Here is a 27,067-nt window from a genome sequence, read left to right as displayed (position 1 = left end):
AGATTGTTATAGAAGTTAGTACAGACATTAAAGGCTATCAGCAAACCCATGTTAGAACTTTAATGATTATAAGAAATAAAGAGTTTTGTAAATATATCTGACACTTAAAACTAGCTGTTTTAGGGTGTCTATAATAAAACATCCGTCACGTGGTTCTTTGTGGTCAGTATTTTCAGGAATAAACTTGGTGCATAGCACTGAATGCTCTTAGAAGATTATCTCTGTAAACTACACTATGACTAGTGTTCCTTCTACAAAATGGGAATTAAATAAATATGTTAATGAATAGCTGTCTATGGAGATAATATACTTTATTTCTTTTATTGGTTTGTTATCTTTGATAAGCCTGCTTTCTTTTAGAGAATCAACATGATATAACTTGCCCAGGAGACTTGGTATATGAAAGCACAGTGGACTGTTTTGAGTATGAGAAGTTCAGAGACCTTCTGAATATATTAATGATTACCACCAAAGCACTTCTTGATATTTATTCTTCTAATAATGAGTTGTAAAGATGCCAGAGTCAAACTGAGAGGTGAATGCCAGACTCCCTCACTATCTGGGTGACTTGCTGTTTCACATGCATTTTCCAGCTTTATTTTAGCATGATTCAAATGTGTGCCTCTGCAAAATGATTAATTACCACAAGCCCTGAACTTTGGGGTCACTGTGAAAATAGTCACTGAATATCAAGGGTCTATATAAGGATTCTTAACCTATATAGATTCTGTCTTCAGAAGGTCTATGAAAGTCCTGAAATTGCTACATTTTGTGTATATGTGCATACACATTTTTTCCCTAAGATGTCTATAGCATTTACGAGCACTATCAAGTCTGTAACCCAAGAAAGGTTAAGGACCAATCGGTTCGAAACCTCTTCAGAAGTCTTTTACATAGAGTGAAGGTTTGCCATCTCATTTCCTTGATATACAGCATGTACCTCTAGAGGAATGAGGATACAATGTTTGTTTACTTATCAATCTTCCTTTAATTTTACAGTCCAGAAAATTTGTGGCCTTTTCATAATACAGTGGTATTTCTTTTTTATGTGAATTCATATTTTAATGCAAATGCAGTGTCACTGAGTGAATGTGATTGATAAAATGTGAATGATGCTTTACATAGTTTTATTATTTACATACCTGAATTCATTATTAAAGGGGGAAAGAAGGAATTTTTCATATTTTACATGTAGTTTGTTTTATGGAGTAAAATATTTTAAAATAAATTTTGGATTGAGTTTAAAATGTTTCTATTCAGAAAACACCTGCCTTTTTTTTTTTTTAAAGAAAATACCTGCTTTTATGGAAATACTAAACCCTAACACATTCTGTAGAAATAGGATCTTATCATGCAGAAAATGGTAGTATAATATATAGACTAAACCATAGTTGATTATTTTGGGTGTATGTGAATATTTTGTCCTATTTGAATTGGACTTGACAATAGAGTCAGAATTCTTCTTTAAAGCTTTAGCTATTGCTTCCTGGACCTTTGTGTTGCCCAAGGGAAGCAAACTTCCTAGAAAGTGGAACTGTAGAGAGAGTTGAAAACGAACAAGAGGATTAGAAGATGTAATTACAATCTAACCTTAATTAATATTTTTGAACTAGACAATGAGTAATTTATTTGAAAATTCCAACACCCAAGGTCATAAAATTTATCACCTACATTAATGAGCAAATGTGGAGCTATTTTGCTGACTTAGGAATTAAATTTTTGAAAACAAGAAATTTTTATTCTGTCACCAAAGAAAGGAAGCACAATGGTTATGTTAATTAATAAAAATACTGGAATTAATAGCCATTTTGGGGTGTTTCCTTGTTATAGACACTTTTACATATTACCTCATTTGATCTTTATAACTGTATGAGATAAATGATACTGCCATTTTGATGAGGAAACTGAAACAGCATAGCTTGTTCAAGGTGTTCAAGGGAATAATAGGTGCTCAATATTTGTTAAATTGAATTGCATTGATATCTGTGAATCTCTTATCCTTTCCTTTTTTAGTGTTTCCATTTCCCCATTTATCTGTGGTTAAATTATGGCCTCAGGACCCCAGGCCTTGATACATCTAACATGGAAATGTCCCCAGTGAAATGTGTGCTACCCTGTCAGCAAGATTGTTTAGGAGAAATATGACCTATTTTATATAATCCTATGTAAAAGGTTAGTGAAGTAGATTTCTTATACCTTCACTCCTTCTTATTAATCACCAGTTACTGGACTGGCGATTGGGTGAAATACTGAAGGTCTTTTCTGTACAGCTTCTTTTGCCACTAGAGATGGATCCTTATTTTTCTTAATAACTTGGGTCGTTAAGCAATCTGTAATGTAGTTTTTGCTTACTTTGATTTGGTTTCTTGGGAAGGAGAGTATATTTTATGGATATACCATAATTCTATTTTTCCTCTCTCTCATTTTGCTATCAGCCTCATTTTAAAATAGTAGCTAATTCTGTGAATGATAACAAATTTGTGTGTTGTGGAATATGAGAAAAAGAAATGAAAATTTATATTGTATAGTCAGCATTTTATAGAGATCTATGTATATGAGGAAAGTTTACTTACATTAAATATAATTCCTCAGCATATTTTAAGTGTTAATAGCAAGTATTGGTGCATTACGGTCAAGTTCATTTAGTTGGAGGGAATATGATAGAAAATAACATTAAGCGATGTCCTACTACATCTAACTTCTATAAAAGGGAGCAATTTTTAAGAGTCTGTGAAGATTGTATCAAATATTTTGTTTATGCAGGTGTAGTACTAATGTAGTACTAATATTTAAAAATAAATGGCTTTTTTCCTTATTCTCATTTGTTTATAATCACTGTTTTAATATTGCCTAATTATTTAGATCAATCCAGAGTGTGTGTTTTTTTTTCAAATGAAGATTTGCTTTGTGAAGAAAATTTTGGTATGAATATTAGAAGATAGACTGAGTACGTAGAAGAAAAACAATATTTTTCCTTCCTAATATAGAGGTCAGACTAGAAAAGCAGCTCTTGAAGTTGTCCCTGTGGGAAAGGAAAAGCCTTATCATTTACAGAATTTGATATCAAGGGGACAGTTGTTTTGAAGTAAGACAACCCAGACCATTACAGCACTGATAATTTTCTCCAAGTAGATTAGAGGTTTAATCATAAAAGAACACAATGTCCAGTATTTTTTGATACAGTGTTTTTGCCTACAGAAGCAGCATTTTTAACTTTAAGGAAATTCTTTTTCCTTAGATTTATATTTTTTAACCATTATGTAAAAGTTTTTATTATTGGAAAAGGAATAGATAGCAAACTGATCAAAAGATTTTACATTGAGGAGAAAATTTGAATTTCTACATAGTTTTTATTAGTAATATTTTCTGTTGTGGTTCTGTTGATTCAGAAGATTATTTTACTTCTCAATGATATACATTACAGGAGTGAGGAAAAGTTGATCACATAAAATGCACGTAGCACGTATGTAATATTTACATGAGCCAGAAAGTTTTGTTCTTGGGCTTTCAATAGAAATATAAGACAAATCTGATGTTCTCATAGGAACAGTTTCCAAAATTATAGTTTGGTTTTTTATCTAAGACCTGTATTTTTGCCAAAATTATTACAAACTTCATAGTTAATCACCAGTAAATTTTACACGTCTAGATAGAACTTTCCAAAGTGGATATAAATTAAACATAGCAGTTCTAAATTATCATTTTTTTCAGGTTTTTATTATATCCTATAATTTCTGTACTATATCTTTAGTACTAAAAAGATGAAAACTTTCAAATTGGGATTGTAGAATTCAGAAGGATGGGGGGGCAGAGGGTAGATTTTAATAGATCCTTTTGAAGATCCTTTTGAGTAAACAGAATCATTAAATAGCCATTTAAAAAAACCCAAAGATTTATGTATTTTTATGAAAGGGTTTTTAAATTTTGAAGGTAACAGATGACCATTATAGATGATTTGGAAAATACAGGGAAATATAAAGAAAAAAGAAATCACCCTGATTCTACCACCCAAAATCAATCGCTTAATAGTGAACTCTTCACAGATATTGACTACTATGTAGATTTTGGGTTGTTTATAAATTTTCACAAAAATAGTTTTGTCTTGCACAATTTCTAAGGATACTTGCTAATGACAGCACAACACAGTTTTCTAAATAACACGACTTGGTAAACAAAATCAACAGTTCTTTATTCAAAAGTTCAGGAACAGTACATGGGCTAGCTGTAGGAGGGAGCTTCTCTAATCGAGGTTTGGCATACATTTTCAGAAAGCAGGGAAAGTGGAACCGTATCTCCAGGAAGTGGTCTCTTGGCGAGACAGGATAGAAGAAAGAATAGATATTGTAAGAACCCTTTAGGCCCAATCTTGGGTAGTAAAGAAAGAAAGACTCAAACAGAACTTATATTCAGTCTTTTGTCATTAGGAAATTTCAACTAGCCTTGAATAGGGTCTTGAGTCCTCCTTGACATGAACCTTCTTAGAGAGTGTTATGGACTGAATTCTATTCCCCCCAAATTTATATGCTGAAGCCGTAGCCCCTAATGTGATTGTATTTGGAAATAGGGCCTTTAAAGGGTTAATTGGGGTTAAATGAGGTTATATGGGTGGGTCCCTAAACCAATATGAGGGATGTCCTTATAAGAAGAAGACGAGACACCAGGATTGCATGCACACAGAGAAAAGACCACGTGAGGACAAAGGGAGAAGGCGGCTATGTGCAAGCCAACGAGAGAGGCCTCAGTAGAAACCAGCCATGCTGGCACCTTCATCTTGGACTTCTTCTAGAACTGTGAGAAAGTAAATTTCTGTTGTTTAAGCCACCCAGTCTGTAGTAGTTCGTTATGGCAGCTCTAGCAAACTTAATAGAGAGTAAAGCTTTTTTTTTTTTTTTAACGAATAATGGGTCCCCAAAGATATCAGGTGCTAATCTGTGGACCCTGTAAATGTTACCTTATAAGGAAAAAGGGTCTTTGCAGTTTTGATTAAGTTAAATATCTTGAGATAGAGAGATTATTCTGGATTGTCTGGATAGGCCCTAAGCACAATAAAAAAAATGTCCTTATAAGAGAGAGAGGCAGAGGGAGATTTGACACAGACATACATAAGAGAAGTTGATGGTATCCCTAAGGTAGAGACCAGATATGGCCACAAGTCAAGGAATACTGGCTGTCACTAGAAGCTGGAATAGGCAAGAAGTAGTTTCCTAGAGGGAGCATAGCCCCGCTGACACCTTGATGTTGGCCTAATGTAACTGTTTTCAGGTTTTGTGAGTGAATAAATTTCTGTTGTTTTAAGCCATCAAATTGGTGGTAATTTGTTACAGCAGCCATAGGAAACTAAAACAAATAGCTACTAAAAATACCAGATAATTTTCAGCATGTGTTGAAGGAATCTTAGGATTTTGTGTCATAATGAGATTTGCCTCTTATTTTATGAAGTTATGAATTATGTGAATTATGAATTATGTGAATCATAATTATGAATTATGTTGATTATTTTTCTGTTGTTGAGCCATCATCTTATTCTTGGATAAACTCACTTAATTCTGATTTTTTTAATATACCAGTGAATTTGATAATATTTTGATGATAGTTTACTTAGAATTTTTTTTTAATTAAGGAATGAAATTAGCCTCTAGTTTTCCTTTTTCATACTGTCTTTGTCAAACTTTGGTCATAAGGTTATGTCAAATTTGTTTGAATGTGTGGCTGGAGCCCCAATTATGCTACCTTTGAAAGCCAGGCATCAAAGCTAAAGCTTCCTATGTAGACAGTTGGGAGCTATTGTTGGTTCTTAAGCAGTAGAAACCTCATGAAAGGGGTGGTTTAGATAATAAGACATAACAGTGCATTTAATAGTCATCTATAGTTACCTATAAAACATAATCAGGTATTGCAGTCTCAGATAACAAATCCAGGTACTGAGTTTCTCGAACATATTCCACTCCATGCATGTTCTTCAGCAGTGAAGGCTTATGTGGGTTATGGGACATTCATAACCCACATTGGGAAGCAAAGGCACGCTAAGCCACTAAAGAGTGAGTGACTGAAAGGTGACCATATTTATCTTTGCCTTTTGATTCTTTTATTCCATTTTGTTCTTGTTTGGAAGAGAATCATAAGAATTGTAGGCATCATAGAAGCATAAACTTTGGGAATGTTAGTGGATGATAGGAAAATATCTGTGTAGATCAGAGTTTCTGAACTGTGGCTTTGGATTCTGTGAGAAAAAGGAGTGGAGATATTACTGAGGATCCATGGACCCATGTGCAACCCAAGCATTATCTAAACACTAAAAAAAAAATAACATTCATCTGTTATTCCAGATTTTCAATATACTAAATTTTTATTTATTTATTTTTTTTTTTTTTGCGGTAGGCGGGCCTCTCACTGTTGTGGCCTCTCCCCTTGCGGAGCACAGGCTCCGGAGCACAGGCTCAGCGGCCACGGCTCACGGGCCCAGCCGCTCCGCGGCATGTGGGATCCTCCCAGACCGGGGCACGAACCCGCGTCCCCTGCATCGGCAGGCGGACTCTCAACCACTGCGCCACCAGGGAAGCCCCCAATATACTAAATTATCTCATTAAAAAATCTATATCATCAACTGAACAATTATATTTTTGAATTTGTAGTACATTTGTTTGGTTTTTAATGTTTTCAAGCAACCTACTATTCCATAGTAGTCTGTAATTTTTTTGTTCATTTGTTTGTTTTAAAGGGACTGTCTTTTTTTTTTTTAATATCTTTATTGGAGTATAACTGCTTTACAGTGTTGTGTTAGTCTCTGCTGTACAACAAAGTGAATCAGCTGTATGTATACATACAGCTATATGTATACATATATCCCCATGTCCCCTCCCTCTTGAGCCTCCCTCCCACCCTCCCTATCCCACCCCTCTAGGTGGTCACAAAGCACTGAGCTGATCTCCCTGTGCTATGCAGCAGCTTCCCACTAGCCTTCCATTTTACATTTGGTAGTGTATATATGTCAGTGCTACTCTCTCACTTCATCCCAGCTTTCCCTTCCCCCGCTGTGTCCTCAAGTCTATTCTCTACATATGTGTCTTTATTCCTGCCTGCCACTAGGTTCATCACTACCGTTTTTTTTAGATTCCATATATATGTGTTAGCATACGGTATTCGTTTTTCTCTTTCTGACTTACTTCACTCTGTATGACAGACTCTGGATCCATCCACCTCATTACAAATAACTCAATTTCAAAGGGACTGTCTTCTAATCAAACACCAATCACTTTGTCTTACGGCTGAGGATATTCATGATTATACTGTTAGTCATGTTTACACATCTGGTTAGTCAGACTCCTGGTCAGAGCCTGTGTTTTCAAGATTCCTTAGAAATTTTATGAAGAAGAGTTCCTAGATTTATAGCATTAATTACTGGTGTTTAACTGAAAAAGTATAGATACCTGCACCTTTTGACCTTGAGCTGTGCATAGATTGAAAGTTATATTGTTGTATTTTGAAAGTTAACAAGATAGCTCCTGTTTTTATAAAATTGTTCTTAAATCAAAAAAAATTGGGGGGGGGCTTCCCTGGTGGCGCAGTGGTTGAGAGTCTGCCTGCCGATGCAGGGGACGCGGGTTCGTGCCCCAGTCCGGGAAGATCCGACGTGCCGTGGAGCGGCTGGGCCCATGAGCCATGGCTGCTGAGCCTGCGCGTCTGGAGCCTGTGCTCCACAACGGGAGAGGCCACAACAGTGAGAGGCCCGCGTACTGCAAAAAAAAAAAAGAAAAAAATTTTTTGTACTTTCAATTTAGTAAACTATTTTTGAGGTGGTCCCACTGGTTGTTTTGGATGTTATGTTTTAGTTCTAGCCACCATTCTTTGTTTAAATGGGTAGTAAGTCAAGAAGAAAATAAGGGTGAATTTTTGGAGACCTTTGTTTGTTTTCCACAGTTTTTCTTACCAGAGGAAAAATAACTAGATAGGAAGACAGACAGTTCAACAAGAAAAAATAATAATAATAAAAACTGTGTAGCAGGTTTGTGAGAAAATGTGCTGAGTCCATTGATCCGTGCATGTCCTTTAGTGAGCAGGTGGATGTAAGCCTCAGAGCATCAGCCAGCACTGGTAAGTGTGTGATAATTCCAAATAGAGATGTGGTGAAAGGAAGAAAGAAAATGTTAACACTCCCTGGGGTATTAAGGAGTTGGGTGAGGGCACAGAGCACAATTAAGAAGAAATTATGATGACTTACTCTCTAGCGGTAGTTAAGTCCAATTGAAACCTCTTTGTTCTCATGAAAATATTCCCAAAGCTGTAAAGAATAAGTAGTAAGACAGTTTATGTGGATCTTATGAAAAGTTAGTTTTGGGTGTTGGAATTAAATTTTAATAGTTTAATTTGGAAATCTGTTCATCCTGAAATCTGTCTTTCTTAGTAAAAACAATTCTAACATGGGTTAGAATTATTTTGGTTAACAATTATAGTTTCTGTATCCATCAGGCTATCAAACTCTTATATTCCAAATGATTGACTCATTGACTCATCTAGTTAAATGGGAGTATGTTTTTAGAAGTGGGATAGTAGAATGGAAGTACAAGAGTCTACTTGTAATCATAAAGTTGACACAGGGTTTAATGAGTGAATTTATCCTTCTATTCAGGAACATGCGGCTGGACAGAAAGAGACTCATAAGAAATTATCTTGGGTGTTCATTTTGACCTTTTGTTCACAGAAGAAACTAGAATTCAAAAGAAAACAACATTTAGACTTTTTTTTTACATTATGATTATTTTATTTGATTGGTATCTGCAGATTGCTCTTAATTAGACTATATAAAATATTTGATAGTGTTTTGTGTTGTTTTAGTTTTATTTGTCTGTTTCTTATTTCTTTTAAGTTGACATATTTTACTGTATTTTTACTGTCCATATATAAATTATACATTGCCAGTCTTTAAAGGAATCATATATTCTATATTAAATATTTTTCTTAAAAAGAAAAAACAGGATAAAATGTGAAGAAATGAAATCTAGGAACTACTTTAGAAACATCAGTGGATTTCTACTTATTTAGTAATAAGGAATGTAAAATAAGTTGAATTTACATACCAGAGGAAAAAAGTTTTCACTGCAAAGTAAAATGTGAAGCAAGAAATGAATATGCTTATCCATATTTTACCTGAATGTAATGTATTCAGCAAATGACAGTTGAGTTCAAAACTGGTGTTAGAGTCTTTCCTAGGCTCTGAGAATATATTTGCAAACATATTGGTAAATCAGACATTACATTTATAATTGGAAATTTTAGGAGTTCTCTAAGAAGGGAAAGGTCGTGGTGCGTGCAAAGCACAGTTTAGGGAGCTTAACCTAGTCCAGGGAACCTCAGGAAAGATACAAGCTGAGACATGAGCTGAAACTGTAAGGTTGAGTCAGAGCCAGCAAGAGGGAAAGGGTTTGGAGAGAGTTGTAGGCGGTGGGAATTGCATGTTCAAAAACCCTGTAGAGACAGTAACTCTAAACTCTAAACTCAGAACTCTAAAAGATGAGTTCATGATTACTCAAATGGAGGCAGTGAGATGAGGTGAAGCCAGCCAGACTGGAACGATTGAAAAGGCAACACTTGAAATCATCTGATTAAAATAAGGTACTCAGCGTAGCCGTAAGAATGCAGGTATTTTAATTGGTGCTCCTTGCCTAATTGCTTAAAAGCATTTTTATGTTTCTAAGTGCTGAATTCATTTTACATACTTTTTAAAGGAAATCATTTATTAGAAACATCATTATGAGTCTATGGAAATGGTTTTACTATTAATCTCCTATTTTGTTGTACTTTTTTTTTAACATCTTTATTGGAGTATAATTGCTTTACAATGGTTCACTTTGTTATAAAGCAGAAACTAACACACCACTGTTGTACTTTTTAAAGAGCAAAACATTTTAAACTTCGGTCTCCAGGTCTGTTCCCTTAATTATGATCTTTTCTGTCCTTCAGTCCAGGTCCTGTAAGGAAACGAGTTTGGAATTTAACTCAACCCTTTTTTACATTGAACCAATATTTTTTCACTGAGAAATAGTCCATAAATTCTTGCTGCTCAATTAAGTGTTAATCTATATAAGGACTTTGGTAGGGAAATTGCTTTTTTGTTGTTGTTCACTAGAATTAGAAAACTACATGTACAAAGGAACCATCTGTGTTTTTAGTCATCATTGTATCTCCAGTGCCCTTCATTGCCTGGTATCTTATTGATTCTGTATAAATATTTGTTAATTGGATTAATACTAAATTTTATTTTTAAGCCCTGCTATTTGATAGTTCCATGGTTTTGTGATTAAAATCTAGGCCTGGGTGAATGAAGTATTATAGTTGATTTGAGTAATCTTTTAAATTTAAATGCAAGATGGGAGAGAATATTATTTTAACATTTTATGTATCATTTAAGAAACTATATGTGAATCTTTAGTTTATGAGGCTCCTTTTGAAATCAGTGTGGGTTTGATATTAAGAGGACATATAGAATAAAAAACATAAAAAACAAGAATTGGATTGTTCATGAATTTTTATATTTTAGTTTTATTGGGAATCAGACAAAGCAGTTATATACTTGAAACTACCATATTTTCATTTGTAGGGAGACTATAAATTTTTCTAGTCATATCAAACTCTTAAAAAAATACTTATATGCCATAAAATTTATCCATTGTGAGTATAAAATTTAATAAATTTTTGCAAACTTATGTAGGTGTGCAGCCATCACCACAGTCCATTTCTAGAATATTTGCATCATCCTTAAAAGTTCCCTTTGGAACATTTGCAGTCAATCCTTGCACCCAACCCTAGGCAACGACTGATCTACTTTCTGTGTATATAGATTTGTCTTTTCTGGAAATTTCCTACAGTTGGAATCATATATGGTCTTGTCTGAATTCTTTCACTTAGAATAATATTTTTGAGGTTCCTTGATGTTGTGGAATATATCAGTGATTGGTTACTTTTTATTGTTAAATAGTTTTCCATTGTCCAAATGTATCCTATTTTGTTTATCCATTCAGCTGTGGATGGTCATTTGGATTTTTTCCTATCTAGGACTGTTATTCATAATGCTTCTGTAACATTCATGTGCAAGTCTTTATAGGGAAACATGTTTTCATCTCTTTATGTTAAAACCTAGGAGTAGAATTGGTGGGTCATATGGAAGTTTATGTTTAACTTTTTAAGAAATTGCTGAACTCTTCTAAAGTGGCTGTACCATTTTACATTCCCACCAGCAAAGTAGGAACCTTTCAGTTTTTCCTCTTCCATAACACTTGATACCATCAGTCTTTGTGATTATACCCATTCTAGCAAATTTGTAGTGGTGTCTTATTGTGGTTTTGAATTTGCATTTCCTTAAAGACCAGTGATGTTGGGAGTATTTTCATGTACTTATTAGTCATCTTATGTTTTCTATTGTGGAATGTCTATTCAAATCTTTTGTCCATTTTTTCTTGTGCTGTTTGTCTTCTTATTAATGAATTGTTAAAGTTCTTTACATATTCTGGGTACAAGTACTTTTATCAGATTTGCAGATATTTTCTCCCAGTCAATGGTGTGTCTTTTTGCTTTCTTTATGATGTCTTTTCAAGAGCAGAAGTTTTTAATTTTGATGGTCCAATTTATCAAATTTTTCTTTTACTGATTATGTTTTTAGTATCATATCTAGGAAACTTTTGCCTAGCTCAAGATCAAAAAGATTTTCTCCTATGGATGTTTTCTTCTAGGCATTTTATAGAGGAAAAAGTCTTCAACAAGGAGTGTTGGGACAATTAGATGGCTATATGGGTTTTCCTTTCCTCCAGATAATTTCCTGGTGGCTGTTTTGTCTAAAATCAAATTGTCATAAATGAAAGGCTTTGTTTCTGGATTTTTCTCTTCTGGTGCATTGATGTATATGTTCATCTTTAGACCAATACCACACTGTTTTGATTATTGTAACTTTATAGCAAGTTTTTGAAATTGGGTTGTGTAATTCCTTTGACCTTGTTCTTCTTTCTCAAAATTATTTTGCCTACTTTACACTCTTAGCATTTCCATGTATAAGTTAAGACCAGCTTGTCAATTTCTACAAAAATACTTATTGGGATTTTGTTAGAGATTATGTTTTATCAGATGAAGTGGGGAAAATATCCACTTTAACAATTTTGAGTTTTTCAATGTATAAACATGGAATGTAGCTATGTGTTTATTTACATTTTCTTTAAATTCCTTAAAGATGTTGGGTAGTTCTCAGTGAATAGCTCTTGTACTTTTATGGCTAAATTTATTGCTAAGGATTTTTTTTTAGAGCTCCTATGAGTGGAATTATTTTCTTAATATTACTTTTGAGTTGTTGGTGGTATATAGAAATATAATTTACTTTTTTAAAATTAATTTTTATTGGAGTATAGTTGATTTACAATGTTGTGTTAGTTTCTGTTGTACAGCAAAGTGAATCAGTTATACATATACATATATCCACTCTTTTTTAGATTCTATTCCCATATAGGTCATTACAGAGTATTGAGTAGAGTTCTCTGTGCTATACAGTAGGTTCTTCTTAGTTATCTATTTTATATATAGTAGTGTGTATATGTCAATCCTAATCTCCCAATTTATACTTTTAATATTGGCCTTGTACCCTGTGACTTTGCTAAATGCATTTACTAGTTCTAGTTGTTTGCTTGTTTTTGGAAATTTCTTAGGAGTTTTTACATATGTCTGAGAGTACAAACATTTTATTGTTGTGTTGTTGTTTTTGTTTTAAAGATGATTTTGTTTAATGCTAGGATTTCTATTACACCAAACAATTCTTCAGAAGTTGGAGTCACAATATAATCACTATCATATTACCTTATGTTAGTAATTAAATTTTTTATAAACTTTATTTTTAAAACAATTTTAGGTTTACAGAAGAACTGAAGAGAAAGTACAGAGTCTCCATCTATCCCATCTCTCCCTGCATAGTTTCTCCTATTATTAACATCTTGCTTTAGTGCAGTACATTTGTTACAATTGATGAACCAATATTAATACATTATTATTAACATAAAGTCCATACAGTGTTACAACTTTTGCTTTAAATAATTATATGTTTTCTTTAATTAAGAGAAGAAAGGAAAAGTTTTACATACTCTTTATGTTTACCCATATATTTACTCATACTCTTCTTTTCTGTAGACCTGAGTTGCCTTTAGTCATTCAGACTGAAGAATTTCTGTTAGCATTTCTTGTTATTCAGGCCCACTGACAATATATTCTGTTTTTGTTTATCTGAACATGTCCTTATTTTACTTTTATTATTGAAGGATTGGACTTCCTGGAAATAGAATTTTTGGTTTCTGTACTTTGCGTTGTTTCACTTTATTTGGCTCCATAGTTTCTGAAGAGAATTCAGTTTTATCATTTTCCCCTTTATTGAATTTCTCTGGCCCCTTTCAAAGATTTGGGTTTTATCTTTGACTTTCGGCAGGTTTTTTTTTGTTTGTTTGTTTGATTTTTTAATAAATTAATTAATTTATTTTTTGGCTGAGTTGGGTCTTTGTTGCTGCGTGCAGGCTTTGTCTAGTTGCAGCGAGCGGGAGCTACTTTTTGTTGCAGAGCGCGGGCTTCTCATTGTTGTGGTTCTTCTTGTTGAGAAGCATGGGCTCTAGGCATGTGGGGTCAGTAGTTGTGGCGCACAGGCTCAGTAGTTGTGGCGCACAGGCTTAGTTGCTCTGCAGCATGTGGGATCTTCCCAGACCAGGGCTTGAACCCATGTCCCCTGCATTGGCAGGCGGATTCTTAACCACTGCGCCACCAGGGAAGCCCTTTCAGCAGTTTGACTGTGTTTTTTTTAGTATAAATTTTCCTTGTGTTTATCCTGCTTAGATTTTATTTAATTTCTTGGGACTTAACCTACTATTTTCCATCAAATTTGGGAATTTTTCAGCCATTATATCTAAGGATATTTTTTTCTTGTCTTTTATCACCTGTCCTGCTAAGATTCCAATTACATGTGTTAGATCATTTCGTATTGTTTCATAGGAACATCTCTAATGTTCTGACCATTTTACTTTGGTCTTTCTTCTGTTTTACCTTTGGCTTGGGTAATTTCTATTAATCCAACTTCAATTTTTCTGATTCTTCCCCTACCATCTCCACTTTGTTGTGCTCATTTGGGAATGTTTTATTTCAATTACTGTACTTTCAGGTCTGGAGTCTCCTTTTTTTTTTTTTAGCTTCCATTTTTCCCTTGAGATTTCCTCTATATTTACTCACTAACAGCATGTTTTCCTTATATTTTTTGATCATAGCTTCTTTGAATTATCTTATCTGCTAAATTCAGCATCTGAGAACAGAGTGCACTTTTTTTCCTGAACATAGGTAGCATTTCCTGTTTCTTTGCATGTCTAGAAATTTTTGGTTGTAAACTGGACATTGTAGATTATATGGTGAAGTAACTCTGAGTTCTGTCATATTCTTTGTTTTTAAAATTTTTTTATTTATTTGTTTATTTATTTATTTATTTGGCTGTGCCGGATCTTCATTGTGGTGTGTGGGATCTATAGTTGCGACACATGAGATCTTTAGTTGCAGCTTGTGGGATCTTTTATTTGTGGCATGTGGGCTCTTAGTTGCAACATGCAGAATCTAGTTCCCTGACCAGGGATCGAACCTGGGCCCCCTGCATTGGGAGCGCAGAGTCCCAACCACTGGACCACCAGGGAAGTCCCTGTCATATTATTTAGAGGTCCTTGTTTTTTTGATTCAGTAGGCTTCCTTGAATTGAAACTACAAATGTTGTCTCCTATGCATTATACAGCTTATAGCTTCCCACTAATGTTTTCTTTTTTTAGCCTGAACCCTTGTAGGTCTCCCTTGTGCCTGCAAAATTTGGTCATTAGCCCAAGGATTTAGGCTAAGATGGTGTTCATGCTTTGTATTGTTTCTTTGCTTCTAAGGATTCCCTCCTAAATGATAGTGGCTCTGGTGACTTTGGGCTCTCTTCTCTGACAGTAAAGTCTGTCCAGTCATCTTTTTCCCACTCAAGCTGTAAATGATTGATGAATTAACTCAGTTAATAATAGCATTACAAATAAAAATCTGATTTTTTTTCCTCTTCCTACTTTTTCATTAGGCTTCATGGGTCTCCTATGTTCATGTGTAATTTTGCCATCAGCCAGGAATTTGGGCAGCTTATGCTCTGCATTTGGGTCTTCATGCCTGCTGAGGTTGACTTGCTGCCAAGATTTCCTCTTTAAATTTTCAGCTGCTTTTCCAGCCCTAAACTCTAATTTCTAACATCTTTAGCCAGTGTGGCTGCATTTTTTTTTTTTTCTCCATTTTCTGCAGCTGTAGCTGTAGCTATGGAGCTTGGTCAGTGCCTTGGGACCAGTAAGCCATGAACTCTTACCTATTCCACTTTCATTTTTCAAAATTAAAATTAAACTCTCTTCAGCCTTATATGTGCTTTTGAATACTTGCCAGTGTCATAATTAGTTTGTTTGTATTAATCTTGTATTTTATCACTGTTACCTCTGGCATTTTGTGTGACCACTTCAGTCATCCACCATGACCAGAAGTTGAACTTATTCATCTCTATTGATTTTAATGATACTTTTTTTAAAAAAGCCTCTAAACATTCAGTAAAATATAAGTGAAGTTTTTAGGTATTAACTTATACCTCAGTTCTCCCAGGTTCATGTTGACAGTTTATACTGTTTTTAGGGGACAGCAAATTTATATTTTAGCTGATAGGCTCTTCAGTTTCTGTAAGGTGGGTGTGTGTGTGTTTGCGTGCATGTGCAGGTGTGTGCATATGTGTGTGTTTAATAGTACAATTAAAGTCACTGTTCGTTCTTCACATCTGTCGGAGTTTTAGGCATTTGGTTGGGAAATAGTTTGGCATTGAACTTAGTGATGTTATTGGGGAACTTAAAAGACAGTGCAAATATGTTTATTCTCAAAGGAACATTTTATGTTATTACTGTTTTGTAGAACACTTTCTTCTATTGTAATCTAACCAATTTTTATATTTTCTCTAATGGCTAGCATTGTACCTACTAATGTGCAGTCAATTTATTGAATTATTCCCAGTTTAAATCAATAAAAATATGTTACTCTCCTTTGTATTTTATGTGGATTAATACCCCTCTTTACATGTGGGAATGTGCTTTCTCTGATGAAACTGGAACTTTTGTCTCTCCAGCTTTTCTAACATATTAACCTCAATTGTTAACTATTCTAAATATAGTTTCATAAAACTGTTGGGTTTTAGAGCTGGAAGAGAAACAAGTGATTAGTACTATGACCTGCTTACTTTATTGGTGAAAAACTAAAGTACAAACCGGTAAAGTAATACTTTACTTGGTTGATTATTAATATATAGTGTCAGAACTAGTTCTTGAACCCAGGTCTCCTAAACCTTACTTCATTAACTATTCTTCTACATCTAACTCTACTCCCTCCTCAAAAAACTTATAATAATGTCACTTTTAAGAAACTTTCATGTCCCTTTCAAGAAACCATCCCACCCACAATTATAAAATTTTCTTACTCAGATTTGATTAGCACGTACAGCTTCCTTTTTTTCTCCCTCAGGTTTCAGAGCATTTATAAGCTGCAAATTCATATTTTAAACTTTTACTTAGAATGGAACATCAATAAGTTTGTAGGTGTGGTTTTTGTAACAACTGTAGAAGAAATTAATTCTAACATGAGTTTTCATTTTAGAGTGTGCTTATTTTATGCAAATTATCTGTAAATGGAAAATAAATATGGAGATGGGCAGGTAAATAACAAGAATCAGTTTAGGCATGTTGTACAATGCCTTATCTAGTGTTGTGAGGTATGGTTGGGATATTGGAATGCCCCTAATAATGGCAGGGATTCCCACTCTCTCTCTTTCCCTGTTTCTCTCCCTCTCTATCTTCTTCCCTCCTTTCCTTCCTCCTTTGTCCCCTTTCTTCCTTCCTTCTTCCTCCTTTTCATCCTTCTTTCTTTAATTAGTAGGTTATTTTAAATACTTGTTCTACATCTTAGCTCTTTTTCTAAATGACCCTTTGAGTGTGCTAGGACTTGGATATTTGTCTTGAAGAACTTTTGGTATAATATTACCTTAAAATTACTCAACGCAGGAACCTAGGATTTGTTCCTTAAGTCCTTTTTGGTATTCCCCATTCATTTCTTAGCTTAATTGCTTCTGTCTTCAAATTCTGTCTTGAATCTACCCTCATCTCTTTATATCTCCTGCCACCTATTTCAAAGTATCATCATCCTTTAGCTTTATTTACTAACTCCTGCTGGAGCCCCTTTAATCCATTTATACACAGTTTATACACAGTTTAAAGCTGACCTTCTTAAAATATTATTTAGATCACATTACTCCCTGCTTAAAACACTTTTCAGTAGCTTTCTGTTGTACTTAGTATAATATCCAGATTCTTTTCCATGGCTTATGATACCTTGTCTGATTGAGCCCAGTTCTCTAGCTCTCCAGCCTGATCTTGTTCATTGACCACAATCACATTGATATCCTTGTAGTTCCTCAAATGCTAGTGTTTTTCTGCTGTGGTTTATTTCACATCCTTTTTCATCTGCCTCAAACTCTTTTTCCTGCTTTGCACATAGCTAACTTCTCTCACTTTATCAACTCAAATATTATATCCTTGGAGCGGCATACCATGAGCACCATGCCCATCCCAGTTTATTATTAGTTTCCTTTTTAGTGAACAGCTTGCAGTTATTTTGCCTGTTTTCTTGTATTTTTGTCTGTCTTTCTAAAATTTAAATTTCATGAGAGTAAAAAGACCCTAAACACACTGTCTGGCTCATAATAAGCATTTGGTTTTTACCAACTGCTTGAGTAAAAGTTAAAGTTTTTTGGACAAGTAGTTCAGCTTAAGCTAGAGAGTCTGTGGGGGAAAAAAGGAACTTGTAATGTAATTAATTAATTGAAAGAACCTGTAAAATGTTATCATCTAGTCTTACATTTTGGATGTAGCCATAAATTTATTTTGCCACTATTAAATATGGCATTCAGCATGTAACAGCAGACTGTAAATGTGTCTTAAAGATTTAAGTGCTAGTGTTCCAGACTACTTATCAACTGAAATTTTTTTTTGTTGCTTAGAGGTAAAAAATTTATCATTTTTAAATGATTATGCATAAATTAGCTTGACCATTTTGTATTTGGTTTTCTCATTTGTGACATTTTGTGTCATTTATGCTTTTCATTTATTACTTATTTTGAGTGTATCATGTAGTCTACTTCCTATGGACTACAAAAGAGTTTTTATAATTCAAGTGGTAAACAGTTTTCTAACTTTCACTTTTTTAGAAGCTGAGTGGTGGTTGGGTTTGAAGTGCGGTACAAACAGTTGGGCATATTAATGTGTTTTGGTTGTGGGGAGGACCTTTAAGTTGTGGGATCCACACTCTCATTCATTCATTCATGATGTGGAATGTTGAGTTCCTAAGGTTTGAGGGGAAACGAGATAAGCCTGATAAGACTTAAGTGATCTTCATTTCTTACCCTCACTCCAAGCCACTTGAATTTGAGGAAATTCATCTTCTGCAGTTATTCTGAAAAGCAGTGACTCTTCTTCGTATGGGTAGAACAGTTGGAGAATTCCAGCATATTATGGAAACACTTTAAGTACTACACAGCCCTATTCAGGGTACTTGAATTCTGCGCCTCCTGGTTAGCCTCAAGAAGGAGACTGAGGACATGGTTCATTGTCATATCCCTTTATTGCTGCTTCTAGCCTTGGCTAATGATACTCTCAGGTTTCCACTCTGTGCACTGTCCTAGGAGCTGCCAAACAACGCTTCTGGGGCAGAGGTCCTGCCAAAATGCCCCTAAGCTGCTGCTACCACCACTTACCTTTTATGTAAGGTAAATTCTACGCTCAGTTCCATTATTAATCAAGCAAGTTTAATAATAGCAGCACCTACCCAATAACGTTATTGTGAGAATTCTTTGAGTTAATGAATAATAAAATATTTTTCACAGCAGCTAGTACTAGGCAAATATCATTTGTTATGGTTGTCATCATCATTAAGAAACCCCCCCCCAGTACCATTAAGGATGCTATAAAGATGGTCATAGGGGAAAAGACTACTTTTCTAAGCATTCTGGAATAATAAGTCTATTCTAGGATATGTACTCTTCCCCTAACCTCTATTCTTTTCTAAATCATTCTTAACTTTGTCACGTCTATCAGAATAGAACATTCCCAGAGTCTCAAGACATGTATTATGCCCAACCTCAGTTTCGCCATGCCTCACCATTCCAGAGACCCGCATGCAGTCACATTAATGGTAATAACTCAGTTATTTTGGCTCATGTCCTACCTAAATGATACAAGGCCTCCACCTTCCTGTAAAGTATCCCGCAGTTTATTCTGGTAGTCCCCAGGGCCATATCACTAGTGCACACAGGCTCTACTTGTTCCTTTACTCTTGTCTTCTCATTCAGTCGCATGAGGGCAGACCCTCACCACCACCTCTGTAATGTACACATGTAGCTGCTTCCCTGTTAGAGATGCTGTCCCTTGCTACTCTCACAGATAAAAATCTGGAGTGCGTAAAATGGCATTACATTTACCATAGTCACCCCAGCTGTGCTTGGACTCCATGTTTCACAGAGTCCTTTCTGAAAACAACTTGTGCTATGGGTTCATAGACATAAACATATGTCCATAGACACAGACATTTCCATAGGTCCAGCCTAGTCTTTTCTCTCCCCTCCCCTGCAACCTCCCTCTCAAGTCAGCATCCCTTGGGTTTCCAGCCCCTGTGCAAGTCAGGTCACGCACACAGCTTAGATACGTTACCAGCTTGACTGTAGTATCCTGCTACAGACATCCAGGCACCTTTGAATTCCAGAGTAACTTTCGCACTTATATTCTGTGTTTATTCATAAAAGTAGTAGCTATATGATTGGTTATAATCCCTAATATGATATTAGGAGTTTTACATATAGGCAAATTGCTGATCTTGATAGTTTAAAACGTTAAACACTATTTTCAGATTTTCTCTAATTTCACTTCCATTTCACACAAATTCACATTATTTCTGTGCCCCTGGGCCAAAGTCTAGGTAAATTTACTGCCCTAATGCATACTCTATCTGACTCTCTGGCACTCTCTTTTGCCTTCCTGGTTCACAGTACTGGAAGCAGCATCCGCTTCTATCTGTATTACAATTTCACTTCTCCTTGGCATAAGTTAGAGTGAGACTTTAAAAATATCACTAAGTACTGGATTCAGCCCACTAACAGAAATTTTTTCTCTTTGTCTCAGGCCGCTGAGCCTCTTACCTAATTTTCTCCTTAATGGAGCTTCACACTTTCAATCAACGTGACTTGGATTTCTTTGAGCAGACATTATTATTCCTACTAATAATTTTAATAACTTCTGGTAAATTGTAATTACCCATCCTCTTTATTCTCCAACAGTTTATTATAGATATTCTTCTATTTCCCTTTTTCTGTCTTTCACATTATCTTTGAAAGACACCTTTAGTTTACATCTTTAATCTGGTACTATCTGCAAAGACTTGTTGTTCAATTCATGCTCCATGATAATTTAACATAGAATACTACTATCCTTGAAATTCCATATTTATGTTTTGTCTCATATGCCTCCCAGCTGCCAGTCCACTATTACTTGCGGGGAGTAGGGAATGTGACCCCAAATACTAAGACCACCCACTTATGTGATTTCATTTCTGTTATCTTCATTTCCCAAGGTGTTGGCTTCAGGATTTTTTTTTTTTAACCTTGTGTTATTACAGGGTTTAGTTTTCTGACTTGATTGGTGATACTGAACATTCACAGCTTTTCACTTTTTCAGTTTATAAGCAAGAAACTTTAAAAGTCACTATCAGTGCCTTTTGTCATGAAAAAGACAAGTAGAAGGAATTAGTCTTTCTCACCCAAGGATGTCAGTTTGTGTATACCAGTGGGAACCAGACAGCATGTCTAGGTAAAATCACTTATCACAATGCAGCTACTTCTTTACTATGGTAATTTTAGCTCAACTAGGTCATGTTATAAATGTCAGCAAGGCACAAAAGGGAATAAAATGTCATCAGAATAATACACATGTGCTTACATTTCAATGGAACTTAAAATCTTTTGTAGGAATCAGGATTAGCAGGATTTTTTTCTCATTCTAGTGATAAATGTGAATACAGTTACTGTCACTATGACTCTTAAGTGTTCAATTTGGTCTCACCCCTGGTTTCCTTAAATTAGAAAGAAAATCTCAATTTTGTTATTGGAGGTTAGTACAGATAAGAGTTTTTCAGCTAAGTAGATAACAGTTGTTGTAGTGGCTTGATTTAAAAATACACTTCCAATTCACCTTTAAAAACTGGGTTAAGAGGAATGAGATATAATGTAAGCCACAAAACCACCATTTGATACTAACATTATTCATATTCTAGGCCAGAGTTTTAAAATTTTAAAAAATAATAAATTTTTATTCATTGTTGTTGATTTTGTACCTCACAAACTAGATGTTAATTTTAATTTAATTTAGGCAGAGTAATTGAAGAAAGGAAATATCACATTTCTCATGTTTATATATAGTAATTTTTTCCCTTACTTCAAGAGAAAGAATTATAGACATAAAAGGTGTAACAAAATAGATTTGTCAAAGAACCTTTAATAGGCTGCTGCTTTTTTTTTTTTCTTCAAAGTTTCAATTAAACCTGAAGAGATAATGCAGTCCTGCTGTGATTTTAAATGACTCTTTTCATGGTTGCATAAATTGTGATTTGTCATGAATTGTAGATTGTGAATGACAGTTATGTCTGGATTCTGATCCTTTTCCTTTTCTGATTCATGCTTGTTAAAACAGGACCTTTAGGATCACTGTGACTATCTCCTTGTTTGTTTCATATTATACCTTAGCCTTGATTACAAACAAGCTTTAACTACTTCTTAATTCAGTTTAATCTTTCTGCATTTGCAAAGAAAAAATTCTTCACTGCAGTAAATAAGTATTAAGACATACTCTTATATTTCAAAGATTAACTTAACTTGAGAATCATACTTTTGATTTTGACCCCCAACTTGTGATAGGATTAAGGTAGATTATTTTATCTTCTTGTAAAATAGTATAAAATAAATATATGCTTATAGATGTTACAGTGTAAAGTAGAAGAATTTCACTTTATAAGAAACTAATTTGCCTTCACATTGGGCATAAAAATGCCAGTATGTAGAGGACATTTATAATTTATCTACTTTTAAAGTATTTTAATTATTTCCCTTTTTACTATTTTTTTTATTCCCACTTATGGAATGAAAGATACAGGTAGTGAACTTATATTTAAGATTGATCATTTGTTTTGAATCAGGTACAGACTAATAATGACTCAGTCTAATATAATATTTGGGGTTCAGTCTCTAGGTGACAGGTATTCGTGTGTAATAAAACTCACCACTTGAATTGGCATTGATTGTCATTGTTGTTGATAATCCTGGTAGGAGCAGCATTGATTGAACAAATGTGAAGATTGAATTTGCCTTTTCCTAGCAAGGTGGTCACAGAAGCAGGATGAAGTATAAAAGCTGACAATACCACAGCATTAAATCTATTCAACTGTACTTCAGAGAAAAGAAATGGCAATGATTAAGGGTACTGTTCAATTCAACAAGCATTTATTGAGCAATTCTATAGCCCAATACAGTGTTAGCTGCTAATAGATACAAAAGGAGAAGATAGTATGATTTGCCCTAAAGGAGTTTATCATGTAATTTGGGAGACAAATGATTCATATATGAAACAGCTGGAGAACAAAATATGACAACATATAATCAAACAAAATACAGGCACAGTTATTTGTCCAGCAAATGAAAAGACATATCTGTATGATTTGAAATTCTTTGTGGTGACATAAAGTAACATAGCCTGGGGTATTTGAGATTTTTCGTTATTTAACGTGAAAAAAAAAAGTAATTTAAAAGATGTTTATTTAAACTATCCTTTAGTCCAGTCTAAACACCAGTTACGTACATGATCACTTCATACATGAGACACTAAATGAATTCAAGAATACTTTGCTTCCTTTTAATGGCTGTTTTGCAGTGTCTTCTATATATTCTAAATACAGTTTATTTTTCCAATGTCCAGGTAGTCTGAATTGTATTTTTTAAAAAGTAGGTCTCAAAGAGCACAGTCATCTGCTTAGCTTTGTGTAAGGAGGCCATGTGGCAAAGCAGCCTCACTACGTTCTGTTTATGTTATTTTTTTCTCCACTGCTTGCTCAGTGGTAATGGTCTAGAAGATTCCTTTTTTGTTGTTACTAATTGTGGTAAGAACAGTTAACATGAGATCTACTCTCTTAACAAATTTTAAGTTTTTAATACAGTATTGTTAACTGTAGGTACAGTGTTGAATAGCAGATCTCTAGAACTTAATTATCTAGCACAGCAGTCCCCAACCTTTTTGGCACCGGGGACCAGTTTCATGGAAGACAATTTTTCCATGGGCGGGGCGTGGGATTGGGGCGGGGCGGGGGAGATGGTTCAGGTGGTAATGCAAGCGATGGGGAGCGGCAGATGAAGCTTCGCTCGCTGGCCCACTGCTTACCTCCTGCTGTGCGGCCCCGTTCCTAACAGGTACCGGTACTGGTCCGCGGCCCAGGGGTTGGGGACCCCTGATCTAGCATAACTAAAACTTTATGCTTATTTTATAGCAACTCCCCATTTCCTGAGTCTCCCTCCCCACCCAGCCCCTGGCAACCACCATTCTGTTCTTTGCTTCTACTTGTTTGACTCTTTCAACGACTTAATCTAAATGGAATCATGCAGTATCTGTCTGTGATTGGCTCATTTCACTTAGCATACTGTCCTCAAAGTTTTTCCGTGTTGCATGTAGCAGAATTTCCTTCTTTCTTTCTTTCTTTTTTTTTAAAGCTGAGTATTATTCCATTTATGAGTATAGCACATTTTCTTTATCCATTCATCTATTGATGGATATTTTAGGTTGTTTCTACATCTTGGCTATTGTGAATAATGCAGTGAACATTAGAGCAAATGTCTCTTCAAGGCCCTGATTTCAATTCTTTTGGATAAATACCCAGAAGTTCTGTTGCTGGATCATATGGTAGTTCTATTTCTAATTTTTTGAGGAACCTCCATACTGTTTTCCATGGTGGTTACACCACTTTACATTCCCACCAACAATATACAAGAGTTCCAGTTTTTCCACATCCTCACCAACACTTTTACCTTTTGCTTTTTGATAACAAAAAAATAACCATTTTAACAGGTGTGAGGTAGTATCTCATTGTGGTTTTGATTTGCATTTCCTTGATGACTAGTGATGTTTACATCTTTTTATATACCTGTTGTCCATTTGTAGGTATTCTTTTTTAAAAAATTAATTTTTATTTGAGTATAGTTGATTTACAGTGTTGTGTTAGTTTCTGCTGTGCAGCAAAGTGAATCAGTTATACATATATGTATATATATACAAAGTTTTTTTTAGATTCTATTCCCATATAGGTCATTACAGAGTATTGAGTAGAGTTCCCTGTGCTATATAGTAGGTTATTCTTAGTTATCTATTTCATATATAGTAGTATGAATATGTCAATCCCAATCTCCCAATTTATCCCTCCCCCACCGCTTTCCCCCTTGGTAACCGTATGTTTGTTTTCTACATCTGCAACTCTATTTCTGTTTTGTAAATAGGTTCATTTGTACCATTTTTTTTAGATTCTACATATAAGTGATACCATATGATATTTGTCTTTCTCTGACTTCACTCAGTATGACAATCATTAGGTCTATCCATGTCATTTGTAAGTATTCTTTAGCAAAATGTCTATTCAGGTCCTTTGTCTATTTTTTAATGAGTTATTTCGGGTTTTGGGGTTTTGTTGTTTTTTATTTGATTGATTGTTTTTGCTATTGAGTTGGAAGAATCCCTTTTATATTTTGGATATTAACCCTTTATCAGATATGTGGTTTGCACATATTTTCACCTATTCTGTAAGTTGCTATTTTCACTCTTTTAATTCTTCCCTTTACTGTACAGAAACTTTTTAGTATGATGTAGCCCCATTTGTCTATTTTTGCTTTTGTTACCTGGGTTTTGGGTGTCCTATCAAGAAATCATTGCCAAGACCAATGTCACGAAGTTTTTTCCCTCTTCTTTCTTTTAGTAGTTTTACATTTTCAGGTCTTACAATTAAGTTATTACTCCATTTTGGGTTGATTTTTATGTATAGTGTAAGATAAGGGTTCAGTTTTATTCTTTCACATTTGGATATCCAGTTTTCCTAACACCGTTTACTGAAGTGACTATTGTTTCCCGTATGTATTCTCGGTACCCTTGTTGAAGATTGGTTGAGCCTATATACATGGGTTTATTTCTGGGCTCACTGTTCTGTTCCATTGGTCTATATGTGTGTCTTTATGTTAGTACCATGCTGTTTTAATTACTGTAGCCTTGTCATATATTTTGAAATCAGGAAGTGTGATGCCATCAGCCATGTTCTTCTTTCTCAAGATTGTTTTAGGCATTTGCGGTTTTTTATGTTTCCATATGAATTATAGGATTGTTTGTTCTGTTTCTATAAAAACTGCCATTAGTATTTTGAAATGCCATTGAATCTGTAGCTCACTATGGGTAGTACAGACATGTTAACATTATTAAGTGTTCCAAGCCATGAACATGGGATTTCTTTCCATTTATTTTGTGTCTTTTTAATTTGTTTCATCATGTTTTGTACTTTACAGTATACAAGTCTTTCACCTCTTTGTTAAATTTATTCCTAACTATCTTATTCTTTTTGATGGCATTATAAATGGGATTGTTTTCTTAATTTCTTTTTTGGATAGTTCATTTTTAGTATATAGAGATGCAACTGATTTTTGCATGTTGTTGTTTTTTTTTTATCTTTCAACTTTACTGAATTTCTTTATTAGTTCTGTCCAGTTTTTTCTGTGGAATCTCTGGAGTTAAGTGTATATGAGATTATGTTATCTGGAAACAGAGATAATTTTACTTTGTCCTTCAGTAAACTCTTAAAATACTCTTCAGATTCAACCTTGGCTGGGAAGCTTTCTCTTTTCTGTGTCTCTCCTTAGGTATTTCTTCACTGTACCTCCAGACCCATTGCACATCTATCATGACATATGTCATTGTATTTTAATTTATTTTAATAAATTCATTTGTCTGATTCACTAGATTGGCATTTTTACCGTATCACCAGGACTTCACATAATTCTTGGTGCATTGCAGATTCTTAATAAACACTTACTGAATGAATAAAATATATGAATTTGTTATATATCACAATACTAGTGAAAATTTGTTATTGCATTTAGTTCTTACAATAAACATGGGGTACATCCTATCATTAAGTGTCCAGTGGGTATGGATCTTTAAGATCCAGTGATGTATACAAGTTTAAAATTAAAAAGTCTACCTCTTTTACAGCCCCACCTCTACCATATAATTTTCTCTGAAAAAACTGATACGAAAAGCTGTGATGTTCATTTCTCCACACCATGAACAGTTCTTAAAGTTGCTTGAATCAGTCCAAATATAGATGTGATGTATAGATATATTATGGGTGTGTACACACACTCATCCTCCTTAGAAACAGCTTTTCCAATGTTAACTGACATTGCCTTCCTCCCAGTTTTCCACTTGACTTAATTATTTCAGATACAGTTTTAAATTGCATTATTATTTTTTTTTTTAGCATTTAGTCTCTGTTTATTCTTTTTTAAGGTTATTTCTAAGGCTGGGTTGGAGTAGTTCAAATCCAGAATAAATACAGTTTGCTCCCCGTCACTCCATACTCTTAAAATGGTTTTGCTAGCTCTTAGAACCTCTTAGATACTTATAAAATAAGGTCAAGCTGATTCCACAGCCTATTGGTGGTATATATTAGTGCTATACTTTTGGCTAAATGTAATTGACATGAAATACAATAATTAATACAGTTAATAAACTTATTGCTTGTTCACCTGGAATTTTTGGTGTTGCAGTTTTTCATAATAGAGTTTTTTAATGTCGGCTAGTTTATTTTTGGCCAAACTATATTTTATTTCTTAAGTCCTTAAACCCAGACTATT

At 34.5% G+C, this 27,067-nt stretch overlaps 1 protein-coding gene across 1 annotated transcript in view; it reads left to right on the top strand.

Annotated features, from left to right (window-relative positions):
* The window catches only part of COMMD10 (COMM domain containing 10), a gene marked incomplete at both ends in the record, with an annotated part of 167,188 nt that overhangs the window by 101,642 nt on the left and 38,479 nt on the right, over positions 1 to 27,067 (top strand). Inside the window, 2 exon segments of the mRNA XM_079703270.1 lie at positions 20,613 to 20,666; positions 20,668 to 20,712. Of these exon segments, the coding sequence (XP_079559396.1) occupies positions 20,613 to 20,666; positions 20,668 to 20,712 (99 nt within the window).

This window comes from Hyperoodon ampullatus (assembly GCF_949752795.1).
Source record: "Hyperoodon ampullatus genome assembly, chromosome: 4".
In the NCBI taxonomy this organism is placed as follows: domain Eukaryota; kingdom Metazoa; phylum Chordata; class Mammalia; order Artiodactyla; family Ziphiidae; genus Hyperoodon; species Hyperoodon ampullatus.
Note: the sequence above shows the minus strand (reverse complement) of the source record. Positions and strands in the feature narration are given on the sequence as shown.